Source organism: Syngnathus floridae, chromosome 18 (genome assembly GCF_059516105.1).
Source record: "Syngnathus floridae isolate MCC-2025c chromosome 18, RoL_Sflo_1.0, whole genome shotgun sequence".
NCBI lineage: Eukaryota > Metazoa > Chordata > Actinopteri > Syngnathiformes > Syngnathidae > Syngnathus > Syngnathus floridae.
The window spans coordinates 8461333-8486240 of NC_142430.1; the positions used below are offsets into that span (position 1 = coordinate 8461333).

At 48.0% G+C, this 24908-nt stretch overlaps 3 protein-coding genes and 1 long non-coding RNA gene across 13 annotated transcripts in view; 1 reads left to right on the forward strand and 3 right to left on the reverse strand.

Moving 5' to 3' along the window:
- lhpp (phospholysine phosphohistidine inorganic pyrophosphate phosphatase) overlaps positions 1–9988 on the reverse strand; it is a 29186-nt gene extending 19198 nt beyond the window's left edge. For 3 of the 6 annotated variants that reach the window (XM_088359729.1, XM_088359726.1, XM_088359719.1), the window contains exons 1-3: positions 9868–9988; positions 9619–9688; positions 9468–9516 (exon numbers count right to left, since the gene is read on the reverse strand). The gene's annotated coding sequence lies outside the window, so the exon portion shown is untranslated. Of the gene's footprint in view, positions 1–9467; positions 9517–9618; positions 9713–9867 lie in introns of all 6 variants that reach the window. The other 3 variants (XM_088359728.1, XM_088359725.1, XM_088359718.1) reach the window with 1 other exon arrangement.
- On the forward strand, positions 4356–10915 carry LOC148382830 (carbohydrate sulfotransferase 15-like). Of its 3 annotated transcripts, XM_088359709.1 has the most exons (9): positions 4356–4555; positions 5065–5281; positions 6520–7042; positions 7553–7892; positions 8161–8304; positions 8722–8881; positions 8962–9118; positions 9835–9982; positions 10140–10914. In XM_088359709.1, the coding sequence occupies exons 2-9, from the start codon at positions 5235–5237 to the stop codon at positions 10331–10333; spliced, it is 1713 nt and encodes a 570-aa protein (XP_088215835.1). In that variant the 5' UTR covers positions 4356–4555; positions 5065–5234; the 3' UTR covers positions 10334–10914. The 3 variants fall into 3 exon arrangements, with proteins under 3 accessions (XP_088215835.1, XP_088215837.1, XP_088215836.1); XM_088359711.1 differs by lacking the exon at positions 5065–5281; XM_088359710.1 differs by lacking the exons at positions 4356–4555; positions 5065–5281 and having other exon boundaries at positions 6587–7042; positions 10140–10915.
- Positions 10748–12019, reverse strand: LOC148382831 (uncharacterized). Of its 2 annotated transcripts, XR_015853994.1 has the most exons (4): positions 11870–12019; positions 11682–11792; positions 11472–11590; positions 10748–11194 (listed from the first exon to the last, which is right to left on the reverse strand). It is a non-coding gene; the product is annotated as an uncharacterized LOC148382831 (long non-coding RNA). The 2 variants fall into 2 exon arrangements; XR_015853993.1 differs by lacking the exon at positions 10748–11194 and having other exon boundaries at positions 11413–11590.
- Positions 11873–24880, reverse strand: LOC148382832 (voltage-gated delayed rectifier potassium channel KCNH4-like). 2 transcript variants are annotated; one of them, XM_088359702.1, is made up of 20 exons: positions 24454–24880; positions 23291–23504; positions 22658–22832; positions 21760–21867; positions 21544–21695; positions 18456–18689; positions 18241–18372; positions 18004–18140; positions 17664–17904; positions 17309–17466; positions 17013–17214; positions 16731–16925; positions 16459–16658; positions 16106–16355; positions 15774–15988; positions 15129–15167; positions 14252–14595; positions 14069–14163; positions 13764–13840; positions 11873–12000 (listed from the first exon to the last, which is right to left on the reverse strand). In XM_088359702.1, the coding sequence occupies exons 5-20, from the start codon at positions 21617–21619 to the stop codon at positions 11992–11994; spliced, it is 2604 nt and encodes an 867-aa protein (XP_088215828.1). In that variant the 5' UTR covers positions 21620–21695; positions 21760–21867; positions 22658–22832; positions 23291–23504; positions 24454–24880; the 3' UTR covers positions 11873–11991. The 2 variants fall into 2 exon arrangements, with proteins under 2 accessions (XP_088215828.1, XP_088215827.1); XM_088359701.1 differs by lacking the exon at positions 11873–12000 and adding an exon at positions 12445–13183 and having other exon boundaries at positions 24454–24874.
- Between the last annotated feature and the right edge of the window lie 28 nt (positions 24881–24908).

Consider the following 24908-nt stretch of genomic DNA (forward strand, 5'->3'; position numbering starts at 1 on the left):
CTCTCACGGGACAGCTCATTATTCCGTATGGCAGCCAGCCGAGCGAGGCCTCCGAGTTTGCTTGTGAAATATGAGCGGAATTCCAGGTTGGCAGCAGCGAGCGGTCTTTTGTCGCCAGGTGACAACGCGAGCGAGGCCCCTCCAGGCTCGGCCATGCGTCGCCGCCCGAGCCCCTTTTCGTAAACGAGCTTCGATTTCGGCAGGTTGGCCGACGTTGACGAGTGAAACGTTGATAGACTCGGACTCGGCGGACATTTTTTCATGGCTAATCACTTCCTTCTGGTACTATTCCGTTTTGTGCTAAATATTACAAAATGGCCAAACGATTTCAATTCATAAAAACATCGAGCCCTACAGCCGAGAAACGTCGACTTGGGGGAATGATGAGTAATAGCTTTTCTCCCTCTACCACTGATAAATGATATTAATGTAGCTCGCTTCTGCATTAAGTTTACGACTTGGGAGCGCGCTGATAAATGACACTTCATCTTGAAATAGAATTGCGCATGGGCCATTTTTTCCCGTGTGAGTTGCCAGTGGGGAATAGCTGCACTCTGTATGGATGAGGCCCGAGCGTGCACGGCCATTAGGAGCCCGCGTTGCCTCCTGGGAGCTTTTCTTTCCATTAGCACCTTTGGCACTATGTCCACTGGTTTAGTACCGAGGACACTTTGTCGATGCAATTTTACCCCCCCGAGTCCGTCCCTCTGTAATGTTACATTTATTCGGGGCTAACTTCTCATCCTGGCCGTCTTTTTCCACTTCATGTTCATCAGAATGCCGTGTTTAGACAAGCTGGGCCGCACAGACGACATTATTGTCAGGCAAATGTTTGACTTGTTCCCCTTTAATCATAGCGGCAGCCATAAAACCAAATCCTGTCGCTCAAGCGTTCCAGCTGGTGCGCCACACCTCCTAATATAACTTTTTGGCCCTCGGAACGCCAGTTTGGCTTCCCGGGGACTCTCATGAGGCGAGCGTGAATGCCCAAACGACCGTAAAGAAAAAAAAAATGGGTACATTTCACCGTAAAATGTGCCTGTGACTATTCGGGGAAGCCGAAAGCCGCAGACGGAAGGCCGGAAGTGTCTCGAGCACAGATCGCGTTCATTACTCGTACTCCGAGCGGAGAGGCGCATCTGTATGCATGGAACGGCTCCGGCTGCACGGCGAGTTCAGCGACACCGGCGAAGCCGCCGCCAGCTTGAGTAATAAGCAAGCACTCAGCGACGAGAGGGGAGCCTGCAGGACGACGACACGGCAGTGAGCCACCTCGCTTCTCCTCTACGTGCCAGAGCGAGAGCGACGCCGTGTGATGTTTCACAATCAAGCATACTCGGCCGAGCGTGGCGAGCAACTGGACCTGCTTGCGATTAGTATGCCCCTCGTACGGCCGAGTTCAAACACAAAGCCTGCCTTTTTTGTTGTTTTTTAGATCTATCAAATTTGATTGAACGTATCGATTGAAAATTTGTAGTAAAGCGGCGACTTGTAGCGAGGGCGCTTTTGTCGAGTCAATAAAAAGCACGGAGAGTGAAGAAAAGCGAAATAATTGTAATCCTCTGGTGGAAACATCTCCAATGACAGCACATTCCACGCTTGCATTTTCATAACGCCGCTGATTTATAGCTTCAATAGTCGCCTTTTAATGAAAGTCCGCTCTGTTCTCCGCTTTTTAGTCGCCTCAAGCGTCACTTTTTGGTTCTTGCTGTCTTTACAAGGGATGAAAAAAAAAATTGTGCGGGCGGGGGTGGGGGGGGGATGAAGTGACTTGTTATTGCCAACATGGCCGTCTAGTAGTTATTTGGATAGCTCCAGAAACTTTTCGAGCAACTTTTTTTTGTCTCACGGGAACACGAGGAGAGAAAAGGCCACTCGTGGAAGAAATGGGCCAACGTCCCAAATGGATCTCCAGGAGATGTACACTTATTTTAATTAACTGACAGGAAGGAAAGCGGCACTTGGATGTGAGTGGTAGAAGAAAGAAGGATGGGATTTTATTCTACAAATCATAATCCAATAAAAAGAGCGGACCAGAATGAAAGCTAGCAAGGATCACTCCGTTCTCACATTTACAGCATCTTACACAACATGCTTTTTTTTTTCTTTTTTTCACACCTCCGCTTGTTTACGATTGCGTGAGATGAAAATAGTGAGTTTGAGGCGATAAAGGAGGCCTCGGCGTGCCTTCAAAAGAGCCCGAGGTAGTCATCTGCGCGTGGCTGATAAAGATGCTCATTAATATTCATGAGGTTGCATTACTAATTGTGGATAATCCCATGGGTGTTCTTTTTTTTTTTTTCCACATTCCATTTGCCAATGATTGAATGAGCGCTTAACGGAATACCGAAGCGCTCAAAATATAATGACATTTATATATATATATATATATATATATATATATCGATGCGGCCTCTCCATCGCTCCAAATTTGCAAGACTAAATTGAGTTCCAAAACGGTTGTTCGATTTACGTCTTTCGACAGCGCAGGTGACAAGATTTAAGGGTGGAATTTTTGCAGCAGAATGTTACAATCTGTCAAGTATGTTATACAGAGCGTAGCAAGCAGAATTGGCTGCCCCTCCCGCCTCCATTTTCCCCCTCCGTCCGAGACGTTTGCTTTTCCGCTCAGCTCTCCGGCACCTCGGTGACGAGCTCCGGATTTTTTTTTTTTTCATCTTCGCAAATTCCTGAACAACAGATCGTCGAGTGTTACATCCCGCATCGACGAACGTTTCCTATATTTATAGTTGGGCCTTAAAATAGCTCGGCGGGTGACCCCTTCCAGTGAGCTGTGGGACGGGGGGGGGGCTCCTCCCTCCCCCCCCGCCCATGTCAGGATTGAAACACTGCTTCTATTGTACGGCACTGGAACATGACCTTCATTAGTACAGTCACGCTGTCAAAACGAACGCAACTTAGCTTTGACCAGTTACGCTATAAGTGAGCATAGCAAATGAAAGCTAGCCGTAGAATAGCATTCTTGCATTTTCCGCGATTACTAAACACGATGGGATGTGTGAAACGACTCGCCGCGCTTTTAATAGAAGCCAACAACTGCGAGTTCGCCTGGGATCAGGGTCAAGACGTAGTCACGACTGCACGGCCTTCACACACTCTCCTCGGAAGCAAAAAAACGCTGAGTCAAACGCGAGCCGAACCACCAGACTACCCCCCCCGGCGGCCGAAACCCCCCGGGGTGCCAAAACCAGACATAGCAACAAAACAGTGACGACAAAATAAAGAGGGTGAATCACTTCAAGGTTGAAATTCCCTCAAAAACAACCACTTTTTTTTTTTTTTTTTAATAAAAGTTGACAAAATCATCACGGAGCCACAGAAGGATTCATGAGGCCCGATGATGAAATTGTGGAAAAAAATCTATACAGTGAGGAAGCCAGACCCCCTGAGGAGTCTGCCCGCTTCTTGCAATAAACGCCTGCAATAATAATCATATAAAGAAGACCAACACAAACTGACGCTTATTTGAAAAGCGTGCAGCAGCGAGTCCTTATTAAAGCACGCTCCAAGCTGAATACATTCATTCCAATTGGCTTTTTCTCAAATGCTCTATTTAAAAGTCTTTCTTTATTCATACTGTTTTTTAGGGGGGCATTTGCATCATATCTTTAAATCTCATTTCATCTCCAAATGCTTTTTTTTTTTAATGAAATCCCGGAAAATTCCCGCGAGCTGCATTGATGGATGTGTCGTCCAAATGGCACACGCGCACGCACGGGCCTGCTCCTCGAATAAATCACCTGATGGAGTGCACTGAGCGATGCATGCAGATACGCTGGCTTATATTGCGCACGACATCATCTAATGGCTCGTGCCGCCTCTAAAAGCACGTTTGCATGACTGGGAGTGAATAAGCAGCCACTGGGCTGCAGCTGGTGGTCGTAGCGACTCCTCCCCCCCCCGTTGTCACACACCATCGATTCTCAACATCACAACAATCCGAGCGTGATGGGAGGAAAAAAAGGAGGCGATTTTGTAACCGTAATAACGTGCACATACGGAATGAACGTAAATATCGATATGAAGGTTATCGTTGGACTAAGAACGTCTCAGTCGTGTGTGAGTGTGTCAATAGTAAGTAGAGTGCGAGTGAAAACACTTAATATGGCCGACTGGTTTTTCCGTCACTTGTAAAAGTGTTTTCCTTTCATTGACTAATTTTTCGCATAAAAATGTGTGTGCGCATAATGGAAAAGGTATGTAAGAGGATGACGTGGGTGCAGTGTGGGGAGGAAGGGATGGATGGCTCGCCTATGGATGGAGGGCGGGTTGCCCCTGCCTGCCCCCAGACCTCCCTCCCTCCCTCCCTCCCCCTCCCATCAGAGGGGAGGCAGAGAGAGAGCATGTCAGTGTTCACATCGCAAGCAGGCAGCAAGGAAGCGAGACGGATCAGCTCGGACTCGGCGTATGTTTTCACACAATCCCCTCGCATTGGATTTCATCGCAAATTCCACGTGGGGATGGAAAGCGGCGGCCAGGCGACAAGTTGCTGCATCCCGGCGGCGGCGGCGTGAGCGGCTGCCGGCAACACATGGTACGTTTTCATGCAGAGCGTCATCTCCACACGCGCGTGGGAGAGTCGCGCGCTTTTTGCAGCGAGGAGCCGCTTCCGCTCGTTTCGAACGCCTGACACGGAGCCGGTGGAAAAGTTTTGCGGGCGCCTCGGTCGCATAACGACCTCCTTTCAGCCCGCACCATCAATGCCTCACGTCACACCAAACTTTGACGTGTGTGTGTGCAGCTGGAGCCCTGTCAAATAATACATTCACAAGTCGCGTGATAAGTCGCCGTCTGTTTTGGAAAGGGGGGGGGCATTCCCCGAGAGCACCCCCACATGCATTGTGTGTTTTTTTTTCCACCCTCGTGAATTGATTCTTGATTTTCCAGCAAGTGATCAGCGCTTGCCCTTTAAGAAATTGTGCGGCGGCAGACTCCTAATTATGACAAGGCTGTAAACACAAAGTGTGTGTGCGTATTTCTTCACGGAGCGGAACAGCTGGGAAAATTGCAAAAAAAACAATTTTTTTTTTCCTTCCCTTTTAGCTTCCGCGATTGTTTACGCTGCTAAAGATCCCCGTTGGCCCTCTAGCGTCGGCCTTGAGCGAGATGAAAGGATGAATAAAAGATAAGTGGGAGCCTGATGCGGATCGGAAAAGCCACTTGAGCACACGCATCTAACAGTGGATAGAAAAAGTCTACACACCCCTGTTTCAATGCCAAGAAGCCAACATTGCCGCAGGAATTTCTGGCGAGTATTATTGTATGTGTCAACAATCTCCAGATTTTTTTTGTAATTGCAAAAATAGGACAAGGGGTGTGTAGACTTTTGACATCCACTGTATTTGTCACCAATTTTAATAGTTCAATCCAACGACTCGCCATATGCAGGGTTAGCGTGCACATAACAGCGTGTAGCATCTCGCGCACGTGGTCGGGCTGAGGAGGAAACGCGCTCGCCGACTGTTTTTCTCTCGTCGCGTCGGATTAATTTCACGCTCGACTGTCAGCTTTGCTCTCACTTCATTTAACGCCTTAGTGGAAATTGATTTCTTTTGTTGACACACTTAAGACGCACCGTTTACACTCGTCACTCACAAATTGAGTGTTGTTAACGGATCCAAAACTCGGCTGTGCAAATTTGATGCCCTTTTAAATTGCACGGTACCGTTCCAGTGCCAGGTGGGCCTCCATTTTCAGGCTCGGAATGATGTTTTCATTTTTTTTTTGGTCTTTAAAACAAAAAACAAGTTCCTATCTGACTAGTCACAGCTGTTCTCGTCTTTTTTCATCGATAAAAAGCTTCTTCGGCAAGCCGGGAAGAGGCGTGGGGGGGGGGGGGTTCTTCTCGTTATTCCCCCGCCTGTGTTGATGTGTCAAGATGGCGAGGTAAATGACACCGGATGAGGCGTCCTCTTATCGGCTCCACAGATAAGGGGAATGGGGGTGCACCTGTCTGTGGGGGTGGCCGGGAGGGAAGGGGGGGGGTGATGAGTCACCTCCACAGCACTTGTTTATCGCCTGATGCACAACCTCACACCATCACGTCTGCACAAGTGACTCAAAACCGTGTTGCATTCGCTGACCTCTATTATCTAGGAAAAAAATAATAATTCCTAACTCTTGATCCGCGTGAGAAATACGATTTTCTGATGAAATCGTTTCTCGGCCAAGCCACACTGGCTTTGTTGGATTGGATGTCGGACCAAAGCCCGGCCCCCCATGTTCTTATCGCTGCTTCCATATTGCCATTCCATGCAGGGGGGGGGGGAGCAATCCCTTCAAACACTTCAATAGTGACTTTGTGCTGGAAATGGCCAAAAAGAGCCAAACATTGAACCAAAGTGGCAGAATTTTTCAAATATATTTAAATGCTTACGATCATGTGATGTCATACGGAAGTGATTCATGAAACGCTGCAACTTCCCGTTTTTTGTCTCACGCGAACTGCGCTTACGTGTACGAAAAACATGAATCAAAGCTGCAATCTCTTCCGCTCAGGGTGGCGTCAGCGGATGAGGTGGCCTCTGCATGGACAGTTACCCAACCTCCTCCAAACTCTGGACTCCAGCAGTCACGGACTATGACCCACATGGACTACAAGTACACCCTGCTGGACTCAGGGGGGGACGACTACGGCAAGAGACCGCTGCTCCTACAGGTGGACCAGGCTCCCATGAACCTGTTCGCCGTCCTGCAGGTGAGGCCGGAGCTCCCGAGGAGGCGGGGCTCTCCCGGCTACTTCCGCAAAGTCCGCCTGTGCGGAGTGCTTCTCGGCGTGGCCGTCACTTTCGTCATCATGGCCTCGTACGTCCTAACGGGGGACAGGAAGGACCTTTTGCTCACGCCGTCGCCTTATCACCACTTGGTGAACCCCCCGGGAACCTTCTCGGCTTTCAACCTGTCTTTGGTCAAGGACTACGCGCACCTTCAGCTGGTGGTCAAGTCCATCGAGTCCAAAGTGGAGTTCCACGCTGGCAGACGGCCGCCGGAGCTCGAGGCTCTGCTTCGCAGTGAGCGACACGTACGTGAGCAACAACGTCAAGTCCGTCTGGGATTGACGGCCAGAGTGTAATGTTGCTGTTTGTCACGCTGATCAATTGAGAGACTGACTACAGTGTCGAAAATCTGAAAGTCATTCCAGGTCTTCCGTCGGGGCTGCCAGCACCCCGCCTCGGCCGCGTCTCAGATTGGCCGTTAATTCGAACGATAACGACTTCAGCCCGGGCTGTTTGCGACATAACTCATTTCTCGACCGACGCGCTAATGAAAAGGAGCGCGGACGCCACACGGGAGGGACGATCGATATCCCGCGCCTGACGTGTCTGGTTGTTAATTGCGTTTGAAGGAGCTTTCTCGGGTTTTTAACGGTGAGACGATCTGAAATGAGGAGAATTGCCTCAGCGATCGTTTCGCATTCGGATCTCGAAAATACTCAATTGATTACACGGATATCGATCGGCTTGATCTGTTTGGCTCGTGCTGATATTGCACTTTTTTAAGCTGTGCTGAATTCTTTTGTTTTTCATTTCAGATGTTTTCAGTCATCCCCCGGCAATTCCTCGCAGGTTTGCGCAACCCTTGCTGGTACGAGGAATACGCCGGCAACGTCACCTCGGACCCGTACCGCTCCAACTTATACGCGCGCTACGCACGAAGCTTCCGCACCGTCTTCCAGCGCTTGAGGAGCACTTTCCAAAAACACTTGTCGAGCCGCGACGGGAAACTTTATCGCATCCGCTGCCTGCCGTATTTCTACATCATCGGACAGCCAAAGTGCGGCACCACGGATCTTTACGATCGCCTGCGGCTGCACCCCGACGTCAAGTTCTCCACCTTCAAAGAGCCGCACTGGTGGACCCGCAAGAGGTTTGGTGAGTTCGCCAGATGCTTGTAACGCCGTTTTAGTGAGAAACTCGTAAAAGAAGCCTAAATTTAAAACCAGGGATAATTAGTAGTGTAAGATAAGATTTTTTTTTACGACAATCACTCCCTTGCATGCCACACAAATAAATATACGCTTACAAACTACGCTCTCGGCTGCTTTAGGCCCAGAAGTGGGAGATTCGAGTCACATGACTTGACTCCGGTCTAATTTTATTACAATTAAATATCATGGATGCAATCCCCCCCCCCTTTTAGGGATCATCCGTCTGAGCGAGGGCTTCCACGACCGCTACCCGGTGGAGGACTACCTGGACTTGTTCGACCAGGCCGCTCACCTCATCCAAGGCAGCCCGGCGGCCAACGACAGCGAAACGCCGAGTCGGCCCAATGTCATCATCGGTAAGGTCAAATCATCCGAGCTCAAAAAGATCACGTCGCAACTATTGAGCGCGGCTTAGTTGGCTTGTCTGTTTTGTTTCTCGCTTTAAATAAATAATCCCGGGTAAGGCGCTAAATCTGCTGATCAGTATTCACACACCGAGCCAGAGAGAGAGAGTCTTGGGCCAGAGTGACGCCCTTCTGGAAAGCCACTTTGCCGCATGGCCGCCTTCAACCTTTCATGTGCAACCACATGAGCCGGCCTCTGACTTTGGATAATTGGACCCCGCCCGCCCGCCGGTGGGATAAATCATTTTTTGGGGGGGCTGAACTTTATTCGTACTATGTGCATACTAGAACTTTATCTGCCTTGTTATTCTTTTGAATGTCTACAAAAGTTTTTTTTCAAAATTGCCATATGTCCACTGCGCTTGGCAGGCGAAGCCAGCGCCTCCACCATGTGGGACAACAACGCTTGGGTGTACTTCTACGACAACGCCACCACCGGGGGGGAGCCGCCCTTCCTCATCCAAGACTTCCTGCACGCCCTGCAGCCCGACGCCCGCTTCATCGTCATGCTCAGGGACCCGGTGGAAAGGTACGCCAGCAACCTTTTTATAAAATCATCCATTTTGAAGATATCATCTAGCTGCGGCCCTCACGTAGTTGTCTCTTCAGGCTCTACTCGGACTACTTGTACTTCGGCATCGCCAACAAGTCGGCGGAGGACTTCCACGAGAAGGTGTCCGAGTCCCTGCAGCTGTTGGACGGCTGTCTGGCCGACTACACGCTTCGCTCCTGTGTCTACAACACCAGTGTCAACAACGCCATGCCCGTGAGTGCCGCGCTAGCCACATTCCAGAGTCTCAACTCAGACCCCCCCCCCCCCCCCCGTCCCAGTGCCCCCAGAGCAGACTGTCTTATTACGGACTCACTACGCTCCGCCAATGGCCTAATTGCGCATTCGCTAATATGGCCTCACGCCTGCCGGAGCGCGGACAATGCATTACAGCTGTCCTCACAGGCAGCGAGAAAAGTTCCCGGGCCAAACGATGACACTTGGTCAGCTAGCGCTTAGTGGGCGACTCAATATTAATAGGAAAATCCACTATTCAATTAAAGGACATCCTACTCAATTTCTAATTTATCTCGCAAACAGATAGATGGAGAAGCATTGAACTCACCATTTGTTGGTTAGTTCAGGCGTGGAGGTCTACAAACGGCTTATGGATGCTGGATGGGGGGAATGATTGAAAATACATCAACTCTCTCTCATCTTTACTTTCAAGCTTGAAGATAAGAGAGGATGTCAAACAATGTTTTAAAAAACCTTACCGAGTTTTTTTCTTAACTCAATCCGCACACCTCAACTTGCGGCGGCCATCTTGCTTTTAACCTTTGACACCTGCAAGGGGTGCAGTAGTCAGACCTGGCCAATAGAGAGCGTACAAAGCAAAAACTATAATGGAAAAAATTTAAATAGTTGTCATGAAACATTTAAAAAGGTTGAATAAATCTATAAAAAAAAGTTTTTTTGTTTGCCGTGTGCAGGTGCGATTACAGGTGGGCCTCTACGTGGTCTACCTGCTGGACTGGCTGAGCGTCTTCAGCCGTGAGCAGATTCTGGTGCTCAGGTTGGAGGACCACGCCTCCAACAGGAAGTTCACCATGCACACCGTCTTCCGCTTCCTCGGCCTTGGTGAGCCTGCAGGATCAATTAACCGCATGTTAATGAGCGGCTCAAGCTGCACGTCACGTTGTAACGGCATTTCAGTGTTTGGAAATATGCACAAAAGCAAGCTTATACTTTATGAAAATAAAGTCATATTAACAATGAACCATTTTTGCTTCAATAGGGCCACTGAGCCAGTCAATGGAGTCTGAGCTGAACAGAAGCCCCGCTTCCAACAGCAGGAGGCCGGCTGACAAGAACCTGGGCCCCATGCTGCCCGCTACACAACACGTCCTTCGCCACTTCTACGCCCCCTTCAACCGCAAGCTGGCGCAAGTCTTGCACGACGACGCCTTCGTCTGGGACTCCCAACCCTGACCTCTGACCTACACGGCAAACCGCCGCTCTATAGCGAAAATCCACATTTGATGACTGCCCCAAAAGGTTTCTATATGATGCCACAAGATGGCAGCGATGCACTTTTTCCTACCAGACAAGGCCGCAACCTACATGACATTGTTGCTTGGCACCAAAGCACTACTTTGATATTAGATAACAGCTTTAGCCTGGGCACAAAAGCAGCAAAATGTGAAACCACAAATAAGTGGGGATTCACTGTAAACATTAAGGGACAGAAATATAAGTTATTATATTGCATGGTTTAAATTTAACTGGTCAATCAATCAATTATCAGACTTTTAATTCTATCAAATATCAGAATTTTAAAAAAAATCACCCAAATTCACAGTCACGCACACACCACACGTTTGAGCTCAGTAAACATCATCATCCTCCTCTTCAAGTGCCCATTTTATTTTTTCAATTTAAATTATTTTAAGTTATGAAAGCTGCAGAAATTAATCAAAGATGGTGAATAGCACAAGTGTGCATGTGTGTGCGTGTGTGTGCGCAAGAGACAAAATTGTCTGAAGATGTACAGTATAAAGACTTTTTTCAAAAAAAAAAAAAAAAAAAAAATGAAAACCTTATTTGTAGTCTTTTTTTCTCCACATTTGTTCAATTTGGGGCACAAAATCACTCCCTAACTTTACATAAATTAAATTTTGAGTTTATGTTTAAAAAGAGAGAGTGAGAGAGAGAGACAATAGAGGGCAAGGGGGGCAAGCCATGGTTTGGTGCCCTCCATTCAAATGAATTGTGGGTGCAGTGGGCCAACTTGTCCACCGGAGGGCGCTAAATGAACAGAAAAGTCTGCCTTGTAATAGGATGGGGTCAACTCTGTGGAGGTCAAAGGCAAACATTTTGGAGAGTTCACTCATAAAAACACACAAAAAATGAAATACATTTGTAAGTGAAACATAAAAACAAGCTGAAATGGCTTGAATGCTGATTTCCACCCCATTCTCAAGTGGCAAACGCCTGCTCTTTGAAATGGAGTATGCTCTCTGTGACTTCACCGCCCAACCCCAAAAAAAAAAATTTTACTAAAGACAAGCTCACAGCCAAAGCATGTTTTTATTCTTCATCCAGTGATGTAAGTAGCAAATGCCGTTACCAATTCTGAGCTTCATCTGTTGCACAAGTCGGTGGTGCAGCAGACAGCTCTGGAAATGCCGGGCTTGTTCATCAGCTGGCAGTTAAACAACGAGCTGCAGCCTTTAAAGTAGCTGGGAGCTGTGGACAAAAAAAAAAAAATCATATGAAAATAAATTCTGAAAAAAAAAATACACCACGACATGCTTGGAGATTGGAGCAAACGACTTACAGGAGCCGACTTCAAAGATGACAGCGGCACATGCATCGCTTCCAGCCACGCATGTCTCCATCCCTCCCGCACAAACACGGCGTCCTCCGCAGTAACACCTGAGTGCCTCGCCTGGACAAAGGAAGATGTTTTGAATGGGCGCAACGAAGCCCATTGGTGTGACTGTGAACGATGCACGCCGTACTCACCTTGGTTGACGAGCGCAAAGACGAGAAGAGCAACGAGAATAGTTTTCATGTTGTTCAGGTGAGAAGCCGGCTGGGGTGCCGCTCGTCTCTGCTTGGCCTCCTTTTATATGCGATCGACCTTCTTAGCCAATCTGGCGTAAAAGTTAATTATGAACCCTTTCGCCGTTTGTTTGTTTGTTTTGGGTTTTTATCAAGGAAAGTACTTTCTTACACAATAGTACACAAACATACGCTAGAGGTAAAAAAAAAATAATAATCCATTGCAACACATTGCTGATAGCGTCACCCAGAAAAGTACAGCATGAAGCAATATTGTGAGGATCCAGAGTTTTTCAAAGGTCATCTGATACTCTTTGTCTATAGAACTATTTCACTTGAACCCCTGGACTTCTGGTAATGTCCACAAATGAATCTCTAAAGGTGGCTTCAAGGCAAAATGGCAGACTTCTTTTGTCAATGGAGACTGTTTGCCGAAATGTTTGCCTTCAACCTCCGGTTGAGTTGTTCTTACCTCGGCGGACTGCAAATGTAAAAGTTATGTGACCCGATGGAAGTTGTCAAAAACCCAAAAGCAAAAAAGACAATGCCATGTTTATTCTTCATCCAGCAAGCTAAGTGCTGTGATCATATACTTTAGCGGTTGCAGAGCAGTAAGCAGCGGGCTCCAACGAGCAGCAGCGGGAAAAAAATCATCCTCTCTGTTTTTATTTTCTGAAACACTGTTTTGTTTTTTTTTTAGTCCGTGAGATCCAGACACCACGACTGCTCGCTACTCTGAGTCTGAACGCCAACGCTGGACCTGGACGTGCTTTCGCTTTCCCTGCGACCGCTCAGCAGACATTCCAGACTGGGGTGGTCTAGACTGAGACTAGGGGGGTCTAGACTGCGACCGAGTGGGCCCAGTTGGGGTGCTAATGGGGACGCACAAGCGGGGATTAAAGGAGGATGCGAGTCTTGGGCGAAACAGTCAACGGGTTGCAACAGCCCGAGAAGAGGGTAGGAACCGGCCGACGGGCGGTCGGCGGGGGGGTCCGCGTCGGGCCGCGGGTACAAAGCGGGTTGGGACCGACTGATGGCGGTGGGGCCCGCCAGGCCTCCACCGGGGAAGCCTCCCGGCGTCCACGATGACGGCGCCGCCAAGGTGGCGGCGTGACAGTGGGCGGCGGCCGGGTGGCTGGGGAGGCCTGGCTGGGGGGACGCCACCTGGTGGTGGAGATACAAGTTGTGATGGGCGTTGACGTGGGCCTGGAGGAGGTGCGTGATACGGCGCAGGCCGTTGCCAAGCTCCGACACTTCCTGGTTTAACGAGCCCATCTGTGCGGAGAAAAGTGGACAAATCCGCTTTATAGCCGTTTCAAATCCACAGGGACGCCGCCAAATGGAAAAATACACAGGGCTGGTTCGTCATCAGTTTTTTTGGCTGGGTGGGGTGGGGAGGGGGGGGGGTCTCTACAATGTTGAGTCAGCTCTCCAGAGGGTCTTGCTGATTAATGAATGGTCGCTTCGCAGCGCTCCTACCTGAGCCCATCTGGAGCTGCCTGCGCCCTATTTATCATCCATTTTGGGGGGCACAAAACGGTTTTGCCGGTGACAAACGAGGATCCACTAATAATACGGCGGCGTCTTGCCATACTGTACGAGTGGCCCCATTTGCGAGCATGGTTTTGGTACACAAAACATTTGATTGCATTTATTTGCCCTTTTTTAGTTTGACTGTTATTTGATTCCCCAGCAGATTTTTTGCAATTTTTCAAATCTTAGTTTCTATTTTTCTCAATAAAAATGCATTACAACCTTCATTTTTTTGGGTGGGCAAGAATGCATTATTGACATTTACATTTATTTCAAAGGTTTTTGACTGTCTTTCCATCCCCCCTGCAAAGTAGCTTCTTACCTTTTGGTGGAGTAGACTGATGCTCTGCTGAACTTCCTCAGTTTCAAGCAAGAGACGCACGTTCACCCGTGTGGACTCTACGGAAAAATCAGCAGGGGTTTCTTTTTCCATATTTCAACTTCATTCTTGAAAAATTCTAACTTCACTTTATCTTTCATTTTACATCTGCACTCTTGCAAAATTGCCTTTTTGAAATGGTGAAATTGAAGATGGTGCATGAATGTCAGTGTTGGCCCAATGTGGACTTGGTCGTCTCCCCTGATCGGACGCAGATGGCAGGCGAGCGGGTGGTCGTCATTCAATACCTTGTGTTCCGCCGCTTCCTCTTCTGGCCTGTGGCCCGCCGTGCTCCACGTTGAAATGGAACACGTGGCTGTTGTCCTCGATGCCATCCACGACCCTTGAGCCAAGTAAACACAGCGCGAGTGCGTTCAATGAAAGGACGTCTGGCCAACAGATTTTTGGAGGTGGTAAGGGCCTGAGTATACCTTGGGCTGAGTTCAGAGGGTCCAAAGCAGGTGACGGTGGGGATGAGGAGCTCGGAAGGCTTAAGCTCCTCGCCGGACTCACGGCCCGAGGCGGCCCGCTCCGGTTTGGCCGGCGGCGTCTGAGGCGAGGCGGGGGCGTGGCTCAGGAAGCTGCGGGCGAGGTTGGGCGAGCGGCAGCGGCGCAGCGCGTTGAACTGGCGCAGCTCGTCGCCCAGCAGGTTTCCCAGCGAGGTGCGGCGCACGGGGCTGCTCAGGTTGGGCAGCAGCAGGTTACGGCGCGACCGCGCCGACGGGGACGAATCCTCCCGCTTGCTTGTTTCCACCAAGGAACTCAGTCGCGTTTCCTGGTGGACACAAAAGAAATGGCTTTCCACACATTTCTACTCCAAAATGAGAATTTCAATCTTGGGCATTTTTTTTTACCTCAAATAAAACAAAAATAAATAAGTTGCCTTGAAAATAGCATGATTTATATCAAGGAATGAAAAGAAATAACCTATGTCAGTATTTATGTAAAACTCTTAATCATTTACCCCCCCCCCAAAAAAACAGAACAGGCTCTGTTGTGATTCTGGCACAGCTGTGCTCCAGGTTAGTGATCTTGGAAATTAATTAATAAACACTTCCACGTGTGCGATTTAATATAAAGATTGGTGGCAAGCATAGAGTTCATCTTAAAAGGAACTCTTGAAGCAGTTAACTGGCTGTAAGCTACAGGGACCCCACCACCACGACCTTCTTCCCCCACTCCAAATGAGTTCCCACCTGAAGGGGAAGTCTGTGTCCCAGAAAAACAGACACACACACAAAACACACACACACAAACGCACACACACACTTCTTAACAGGGAGAGAAAAGGCTTGGCAATGAACTCACATGCGGGATCCTGGGCGACCTTGAAAACCTGCCAAGTCCCTGCAGACAGAAGAAATAGCCAGGTGAAGCTCACAATTTATGTGCATTTGGATTTCAGTCAACAACAAACAAAGTCGGTGGATGGCGAGCATTTGGTGTTGAACCATCAAATTGCAACTTTTCCTCAACAATTCCCGAGTCGTGGTCATTAAACACCACGCCATTGGGACTGCCACCATCCTCATCTCCCTTCCAGCATTTTATTACGAAACACGAGCTTAAAGGCAGGATTGAAGGGTTTTCCCTGACTCTGGAAAAAAAAAAAAAAATCCTAAAAATAGCCGTCCATCTGCCAGATTGGACTGCGGTTGATTTTGCTACGGCCTGTTTCCTCGGCAACGTTTTATCATCTTTTCAAACTCATGGCTTGAGGAATTGGACGGGTTCCCGGTGCGTCTCCTGCCCTTGAAAAGTGTCCCACTGCGTCACTGCTGGACGTCATTTTGTTTGCCCTCAAACTCTGAACAGGTGGCGTGAGACAAGTTGGATATGAAAGAAGCATCGACATATGAAGATGCTGTGCTATGTTACATAAACAAATTATTGTCATTTAAAAAAAAAAGCCGGACTTAGTCGTCTGCCGCAATCCAGTATGTGTGTTGATACCTGATCCTGGCTTCCCTCTCGCAGGTTGTAGGTGATGTTATTATGAATGTCGGAGGCGAAGACGCCGGCGTACTCGGGATAAAGGTGAAGCACCTCCCTCAGCCCGCGCACGCTGATGTACTGAAGGTCGCAATAGGTCAGCGCCTTCACGTCTGCGTTGGTTTTGACCACCTGCTCGCTGTCGGGCAGGTCGCAGCCAATCAGGTCGCCTTTTCCTACAGCGACAAAAATACAACCCGGGGCCAAGATAAAAGGCTTCCTCTTTTTTTAATTCTAATGAGGCTATATTCATCGAGTCCTTAGCTTGCGTGTTAGCGGCGGCGTGTACGAACCGAGTATGGCCAGCACCACGCCGTCCTTGAGGACCTCCAGCGATCCGGAGCAGACAAAGTAGTTGGCGTGCAGCGCGTCGCCCTGGCGGATGAGGTACTCGCCGGGCACGCAGAAGGACGTCTTGATGTGCAGCGAGAGCGAGCGCAGGCAGCCTCGGCTGGCGCCCTTGAAGACGGCCAGCTGCAGGATGTCCTTGTTCAGGTGCGTGGCGATGTCGGCGCGCAGCTCGTCGGGGAAGTCGTGCAGCAGCTGCACACAAGCAGGAGGTGCGGAACGTTTTTAACGATAATAGTTCCCCCTACATTTTACTGGCGAAATCATTTCAAAAGCAAAAAAAGTCACGAGCGGGTACCTCGTTCGCGTCGATGCCGTTGTTGACCGACCAGGTGGTCTGGAAGTACTCCAGCATCCTCTGCTTGAGCTGCTGGGGCAGGCCGTGCACGCGGATGAAGTCCTTCAGGTCCTTCATGCGGGTGTGGTAGAGCGAGCGGCGCGAGTACATGCGTTGGATGATGGCCGTCACGTTGCCGAACACCAGGGCGTGCATCAGCGCTACGGGGAGAATTTGCCGTCAGTCCTCGGACGCTTCCGGCGGCCGGCCGGGGATCGCGCCCGCGTACGTACCGCCCACCAGCATGGTGCAGATGGAGAAGATCTTCTCGGCGTCGGTGTTGGCGCAGACGTTGCCGAAGCCTACGCTGGTCAAGCTGCTGAGGGTGAAGTAGAGGGCGGCGATGTAGGCGCTGCGCACCGACGGACCGCCCGACGTGCTGTTGGCGTACGGCGTCTCGAGACGTTTGCCCAGCTCGTGCAGCCATCCTGCGCCACACCGCCTTTCGTTTCACGTGCGTTTTCGTCTTATTCATTTCGAAAGCGAGACTTTCCGGTCGCAACGAGTGCTCTGACCTATTTCCCAGGTGTGGCCGGTCTCCAGCTCTTTTTGTCCGATCATGTACCAGACGCAGGCCATCCAGTGGGCCAGCAGGGCGAACACGGACATGAGCAGCGTCAGCACCATGGCGCTGTACTGCGAGTAGCGGTCCAGCTTCTGCAGTAGCCGCAGCAGCCGCAGCAGCCGCACCGTCTTCAGCAGGTGCACCAGTGACGTCTGCCATACCCCGAGATGAAAGGAAGAAGAGCTTTGGCTCGCCTTGCCCACTCGCGCGAGAGTGCATTACGGGTCTTCGCTTCGGCTTCCTCACCACTGTGATGTTGAAAGCGTAGAGGAGGTCAAAGGGCAGAGCGGCCACCAGGTCCACAAAGAACCAAGTGGTGGCGTAATGGATGCAGATGGAACGCGACTGGTACACCACCTGACCCGACTGGCTCACAAAGGTCGTGCGGAAGTTCAGGATTATGTCTGCAACACCAAAAAAATGATCACACATGATTTATGAACGCCAATCTGGAGTCAAAGCTATTTTGTTGAATGACAAATGACTAAATAAACATCATATTCCAAATGTGATCAATTCAGGATGTTATTTTATTTGATTAAAATTATTTTCATTTATAAAACCTATAAAGATTTCGGATCTAGATGAGAATAACGGCAACCTGTGATGAAGAGCATCTCGACGGCGATGTCGCTGACGATGGTGGAGCGAGCGGCCGTGACGTTGTCGTGGTAGGGCATGAAGCTGACGTTGTAGGGCACGGTGACGGCCACGTAGAAGGTGGCCAGAAGGATCAGCCAGTCCCACAGCGCCTTGGACACGCTGTAGTGCAGCAGCAGAAAGCGAGAGCGCTGCACCGCAGCCACCTTGTACTCCGGCACCGACGGACGATCCATCATGTTCTGGCAAACGTGGACGCAACGCCGCCATGAGGCAAAATACTCGCCGGTCAAACTTGGACCAAACAAATTTGAACAGTTTCTGTATTGTGGCGTACTGACCCCGCCCAGGTTGATGTCGCCTTTGGCGCGGCGGGAAAAGCGACTTGTCAGCTGGTACAAAACGGTGCGCCCTCGCTTGCGGGCCTCGCTCAGGCGCGAGCTGCCCTTTCGCCGCTGACGCTGGTCCTCCTCCAAAACTAGCACACACAAAAAAAAAACAAAACATCAAAATACTAATATTTGATGCTGCACGACTTCAATTCATTGCTGAGCTAAGAAGTAGAGCATCTCGTCTACCTTCCTTGGTGCTGTTGTTCTGACATTTCCCGTGGCTGTCGGTGATGTCCTTGAAGGAGAAGAGGAAGAGAACCATCTCGCCCTTCTCGTTCTTGATGGGCACGATGTCCAGCAGGCACCAGAAGGCCACGCCTGACACAAAAAATTTAGGAGTTGATCTTTTTGAGTTGCCTGGTACTGCGATGATGAGAGCGTTCCATATAAGCCCTACCTACCGTCCTTTCTGTAGAAGTGCACCTGGGCCTGGTACTCGTGGCGTCCCTCCAGGGCCTTCTCCATCTGCTGTGCCACGCGCTCGCTGGTGTCGGCGCCGTACAGGAAGCGGCAGCTGCAGTTCTTCTGCATCACCTCGGTGCGGGTGAAGCCCGTCAGCTCGCAGAAGCCGTCCGAGCAGTACACGATGGGGTACCCGCGATGGCCCTGAGCGTTGCCCAGCAGGAAGTTGCTGTCTGACGTCCGCAGCGCCCACGAGACGAGGAAAAAGACAAACGTGAGAGGTTAGGCTTCCTTTCTGCTCAGTGCTCTCACTCCAATATATATTAAAATTGGATTTAAGCGGAGGCAAAGTGATTCCAGTCCATCTGAAGTCGCCACTGAGAAAAACAAACAAACAAATGCAGCCAAAGCAAGTCTTGAGGGCAAATTAAAGCGGCGCCATTTGCCACTCTCATCATCTCGCACGCTAATATCTCCACACACCAGCCTCGGCTCCTTATTAGCCACATGATTACCAGGCCGCGCCGGCATGATTACGATTATGATTGCTGTTAGAAGACAGAATGACGGAAGAAAGCCATAAAAGAGCAGATGAGGGTGCAATTCATCCAAATGTCAAGCTGCAGCACTTGTTTGGCTCATTAGCTCACACTTTGTTTGCTTTTTTAAATTTCTTTTTTTTTTAATGTCGCAGCTTTATGCTTAAAATGATAAATAGGCCATGTAACAACTTATTCGCTTTTTCTTTCGACTTATGTCAATGACAGGAGGTCACGTCTTCACATTGTATAATTTCACAGCTTTTTTTTTTCATCCTTGGCCTATTTTGGAAACATTATTAAGACCCTTTGAGGGGGGGTCATTATGTCTCCTTTAAGAAAGTGGTGCGAAACGTCGCATGCCACCACCACTGCAGTCAGATTACAGCGGCGGCGAGTCGGTGCAGATGTGTCGTTAAGGAAGGGGCGGGGACACTGGGAGCAATCTCCAGCAGAAGATTAGACCGCTTGGCGTCGTCACACGCTCGCGCGCCGATTAGCAAACGTGTTCCATTTCATGTTGGTAGGCCAAAAGCGTGCAAACGCGACGAGAAAAAGGACATCTCGCTCGCTCGTCTTGTAAGTGAAAGGTGTTTGCTCTGCGGGTACAAAAGGGCTTCTTATCTAGGCCTGCAGCTGGCTCCACAACGCCGCTGTCACGGTGAGAATGTGTGTACACGTTTAAATGGCACAAATATACACACAAACACAGGTAAAGGTTATGTGTGTGAGGACGACAACTTAAAAGCCGACGCCATGGCCTTCATGCAAAACTTATTGCAGTAATGTATTTTGTGCTCTTAGTCAAAATAAGCTTGTAAGTTTTTTTTTCCCGAACTCTACCGCTGATGACATGACGCGAAAAAGATAGTAAGACCAAAGAGTTGATTAATTGAGAAAGACACTGGTGCTAACTTTAGCATCGACCTGAAATCTAATTGCTTTTCAGACTCAGTTTGATATTATTTCTTTTTACGTGTCAATCTCCAATCAATGCCTTTGGCGAAATAAAATTAATTAGAATGTTAATGGATTTTTTTTCTAATGAGAGCAATAAAGCACGGAAAAGTTAACGTAACAGCGTAGTTGAATTGACGCGAACCATTTGGTGGCTGTGTAAAATATAAAAATATGCGTGTGCGCACAAGCGGCTAAGAGTGACACATCCGAGCCAGTGTTTTGACATTCGCCGCTGCCGAGTCGGCACTTTCCCTGCAGGTTTTTTGCCCATCTGACACATTGTGCTCTCCCTTCTCACATAGCTCAACATATTTGTAACTCACCGTATGAATTGTTGTCGGCGTTTGCTTGGTCGTTAAAATAAATGGACAAATGGCCTCTTAGGCACTGAGCTAAATAAGAAGCGGGGCCAACCTGAACAGTAGAGTTTCAAATCCGCTTGAATGACTTTGAATTTGGAAGGGTCTCTCTGCCATCTGCGACTGACTGGATGACCCACCAAGAGGTGGTGACCCGTCACCCGGGCAACAGGATGCAAGCTATTTTCAGCGGCGGACATTTTGGCTCGGGGACGAGGCCTTTGCGCTGTGCTTCAGCCAGCCAGCTGAATCACATCTGAATACAATTGTGAGCAATTATTATTCAAAGAAAACTACGCCACTCAGAAAAAATTGAATCATGTCAAAATAAAAAAAATAATAATCTGCTGGTGCCGACCTGCTGTATGTAATTAAGGCTTCAGCAACGACGACATGCTACGCCACGATTCCCTTGTTAATTATAACGCCGGTGGGCAAGTGGCATGAGATGCACGCCTCCCCCCTTGTAATTCTGACAACAAATACACTGTAAAATAATTTGGCAAAATTGCATCATATTTAACCGTGAATTTAGCGTGGGCCTCCGAGGATTGGTGGCTACGGAGGCGAGAGGAGAGTTGGAACAACACACATGATACGCACACGCGTCCCCCACGGCCGTGGCCTACGACGAGGCACGTGCTCCCCCGAGGAGGCAGAAGCAAAAAAACAACATAGCAAAGCTGCCGCAAACGTGGCTCCTAAACGTTTGAAGGGAAAGGAAATAAAATGCATCGTTTGATAGTCAATAAGGATGCACATTTAGTGTAATTGACGTTGCATTTTTTTTTTTTTGCCTCTCTTTTTGGGGCGCAAAGTTCTTTTGGTATCCAAGTTTGAACTTAGGGTTACTCACGCGTGTTCCTTAAGATATTTGATTCCAGAAAGTGAAATATAAAAATAAAATATGATATAGGGTTTTTGAAGTGTTACACAACAAACTAAATTGTCTTTTTGTTGTTTGTTTTTATTGCGGATTAAAAGTGTAAAGAACGATGGACTGATCATTTGAGTATATATATTTTTCACATCGATTGAAATTGAAGATCCTAACTCAATCACAGATGTACTTAGGGAACCTGTTAAGTTGAAGACAAAGTTATTGTTCTGAACGAATGGCAACAGGTGGATCTTCTGCCATCTAGTGAAGGAGCAATTCATCGTTTTGCCTGTCACTACACGTCGCCGGCAAAGAAAGATTGAACGTTGAAGTCACGCAGGACACTTACGGGTGCCGTCGAAGCGAGTGGCGATGTTGTCCAGGAATGTGTTCTGGGGGGCCAGGAGCCCCTTCATCACCGGCATGGTGAGCCCGCTCCAGGTTGGGGGGGGTCACATCATTCCAGAGGTGAGGCGAGGAAGGGCTCCATGCGGGCGGCAACTGCGGTGGGCCACCATTTTATAAGAAAAAAGGCAAACAAAACAAAGAAGAGCCCGATACTAACATATTGCGAGGAAGTTCCGCAGCAATCGGTCGTCGCATCTTGCACTCTCCTCCTCGCGCTCCAGCATCCCGCTCCCTGGGACGCGGCGGCCAATCAGACGCTTGCCTCCTGTGAGAACGAGAGAGAGCGAGAGAGTGAGAGAGGAGCTGACAGCAGCCATGGAAGCCACTATCAGCACATGGCTTTTGTGTGCACCAGGAGATGGATGCTTTCTATTGTGTTCTTCTCTGGCGCCAATTTTTTTTAATCATGTTCATTTGTGACAGTATGTTCCGGCTCAATATTGACTCGGGCCAAGAGAATCCTCGTCCTATTTTGTGTGTATGATATTACCGCCAAGACACGTTTCTGCAGGAATTTGTGCAAATGTGGTGGAGCACAGACAATTCTCAGAACTGTTGTAAAATATAATTAAAGATATTCCCGTTTGGTCTCCATCTCAAGCTGCTCTACCTGCTTTGTTTTGTTTTGCCTGAGAGTCAAAGTTAGAAATTCTAGCTTTGGTCATACCCCAGTCCATCGTGGACCCCCCCCCCCCTGCAGCATCCTCGTGAGAGAATTAAGGCTCCGCGGACAGAAAAGCCGCTAAGAGCGGATTACGTGCATAAGCCGGGAGATATTTTTCATGACGACTTGACGCTTAACACGCCCAAGTAACACGTCCGACAAGTCAACAAACAACTGGCGGCCGACAACAGGTGGGAACGTGCCCGCCGGTCGCCTCCTTACTTGAGTGTTAATTTCATCAGCTTGAAATAACGCGCACGCAGGTACATGTGAGCTTCCACTGCGGTGATTAAATATGAATAAGAAGGCCAATGTGGTGGTCAATTAGGGGATGACTTGGCAGTTATGCTTCGTAAGATCAACGGTGGAACAAGTGTAGTGAAAGTATTACCGGTGTAATGTTCCTCCTCTCGGATTCCGTTCCAGCATCGGCTCTTCCTATCACTTTTTTTTCCCTCGATCAAATGGCCTTCCATTGTCCCATGGGCCCGTCCCAACTTCAATCATCTCGCCGTGCCGCCACTAATCCATTAAACATGCCGTCCGCTGCCAATCTGCTTGGCGGCCTGAAAGGACACAAAGGACCCCATTCCAGTCAGGGACAGTGGCGAGGCGGGAAAATATAAATACATTTGATAAAGAAATTGACTTTTTTCATTTGTATCTGAAATCAAAACTTTGAATATTTTATTCCTAAGCAAAGACCACTTAGCGCATTGCTAATCAACAATGCAAAATGCCATTGACAAATTTCCTGTCTAGTCAGTGGTTAACCTTTTAAGCAATGGATAGAAGGGGGAGTAACACATTTAGAGAAAATTACAAATATTACAACATACTGACCATCTACTGGCTCCGTGTCCATAAGTATTTATACTGCCCTCAGGTGGCCAATCAGGACAATGAGGTGAAAAAGGTTTCATTTGTTACATTCCATTGAATTATGTCACTATGGTAGGATACCGCTGTATTTATTTTTAAATCTTGAAAAGCCACGTATTATATCCGCCAGTAACACAAGTACCTGTACATTTTAGAGGATGTGTTGAATTCCTTCAATGAAAGCCTCTGCAAGGCCATTGACAACATAGACTTGTCCGCCATTCTCTAAACACAGCGCTTTGCACTCAATTGACATCAGGCAGACGTGCACGCGCTTAAATCCTTCAAGCACGACGGGGGATGAGAGGCCCAAGAAACACTTGTTTCCTCGCTAAAACCTCCACCAGGAATAAAATCTGCATGGGAAGAGAAAATCGAAAGCACGACACAAGCTGAGTCATTCATGAGAATTAGGGAGTTGGAAAAAAATATATAAAGCTGGAGCGCGAGTGTGTGTGGCGATAATGTCAAATGGAGATAGAAAATAGGACGACGCTGCTAAAAATATGAGCCCAGCCGCCAACAGGGAGACCTGCAAGCTGTGCATGAACACCCGCTTAAAAAAAAAAAAAAAAAAAAAAAACAGTAACAAAGTGACCCATTCACACACACAAATACGAACAGACATAACACACATATAATACAATACCATTTTTTATTGACTGGCAAGAAAAGCATCAAGGGGAGGTTATCATTACAAAAATGATCTGGTAGACCCAAAAAAATCATTTATAGTATCATAACTACAGTGTATACATTCATATTTCACAAATCTGTATCTTAATAATTGATATGAACCATTTTCAATCAACTGTGTACATTTTTAAAGCTTTTACTTAACCAAAATGAATGAACTAAAAGCAATATTAGCAGTTTAGGTTAGCTAGCTTCACAATTGGCAGTCAACAATGGACATTACGTCACGTAGTACATGCTAGTGTAGCGGCTAACCACTCCCGATTATTGCTAGCATCATGCTAATCACTAATTAGAACTCGTCTACTTATTTTATCACAATAAAATAACATACACCATGACAAAAAGCTGTTTCACACTAATAGGACATTGATTGGGTTTCACTAATTTATTTACCAAGACTTAGTTAACCTAAAACAAGTTGTTGGCGCGCATTAGCATTAGGCTTAGTCTCTCAGCAAGTGCTAACCGGAGCTCAACATGAGGGCTAGTTTGACAATAATATACATGTACACTTCGTTGTCCTAACAAATAATCAATTTATCAGACATTGATAGGGGTATGTTAATTGCCATTTTATATGTTTTTTACACGAGAACGGCCGCTCACCTGACTGTTTCCGCCACAATGTATAGATAAGTCTGCCGTCTTGTGGCGGATTGCAGTATTACTTCTAAATGACAAATTATTTTCTTCCACATGTGAACTATATTTGGTTACTCTTACAAGTTTTTGTGTCTGGTGCTACATTCTATTCGGTGCAGAAAAAAAAGAAAATTAAACAGTTGTTGGATATTTGTTTCAGACAACAAACTAGGAAATCAAGCTGTATTTCAATATTGGTGTTTCTAATTTAAAAAGATAGTCAAATACAGTAAGTGAGTCGTTTTTCCAGTTTTTAATATCTGCTTCCAAAAGTAATATCCAATGGATATTAGCAAGGATTACATGTTTGTCATGCTTAGATGTGGAAAAAATGTGTTCCGGCTAAATGTCGACCCCAAGTGGGGAAAACGAGAAGTCTGCAATTCTTTATTGATATTGTGCAAAATAAGTATTTTTTT

What these genes read in the sequence shown, in the direction of transcription:
- LOC148382830 (XM_088359709.1), top strand. Translation starts at nt 5,235, where the DNA reads ATGCCAAGAAGCCAACATTGCCGCAGGAATTTCTGGCGAGTATTATT. An exon ending in AATTTCTGGCGAGTATTATT is followed by an intron (nt 5,282 to 6,519) that starts GTATGTGTCAAC and finishes TCTTCCGCTCAG; the next exon opens with GGTGGCGTCAGCGGATGAGG. An exon ending in GTGTCAACAACGCCATGCCC is followed by an intron (nt 9,119 to 9,834) that starts GTGAGTGCCGCG and finishes TGCCGTGTGCAG; the next exon opens with GTGCGATTACAGGTGGGCCT.
- LOC148382832 (XM_088359701.1), bottom strand. Translation starts at nt 21,619, where the DNA reads ATGCCGGTGATGAAGGGGCTCCTGGCCCCCCAGAACACATTCCTGGAC. An exon ending in GAGAGGGAAGCCAGGATCAG is followed by an intron (nt 15,168 to 15,773) that starts GTATCAACACAC and finishes TTCTGTCTGCAG; the next exon opens with GGACTTGGCAGGTTTTCAAG. An exon ending in GGTCGCCCAGGATCCCGCAT is followed by an intron (nt 14,596 to 15,128) that starts GTGAGTTCATTG and finishes TGTGTCCACCAG; the next exon opens with GAAACGCGACTGAGTTCCTT.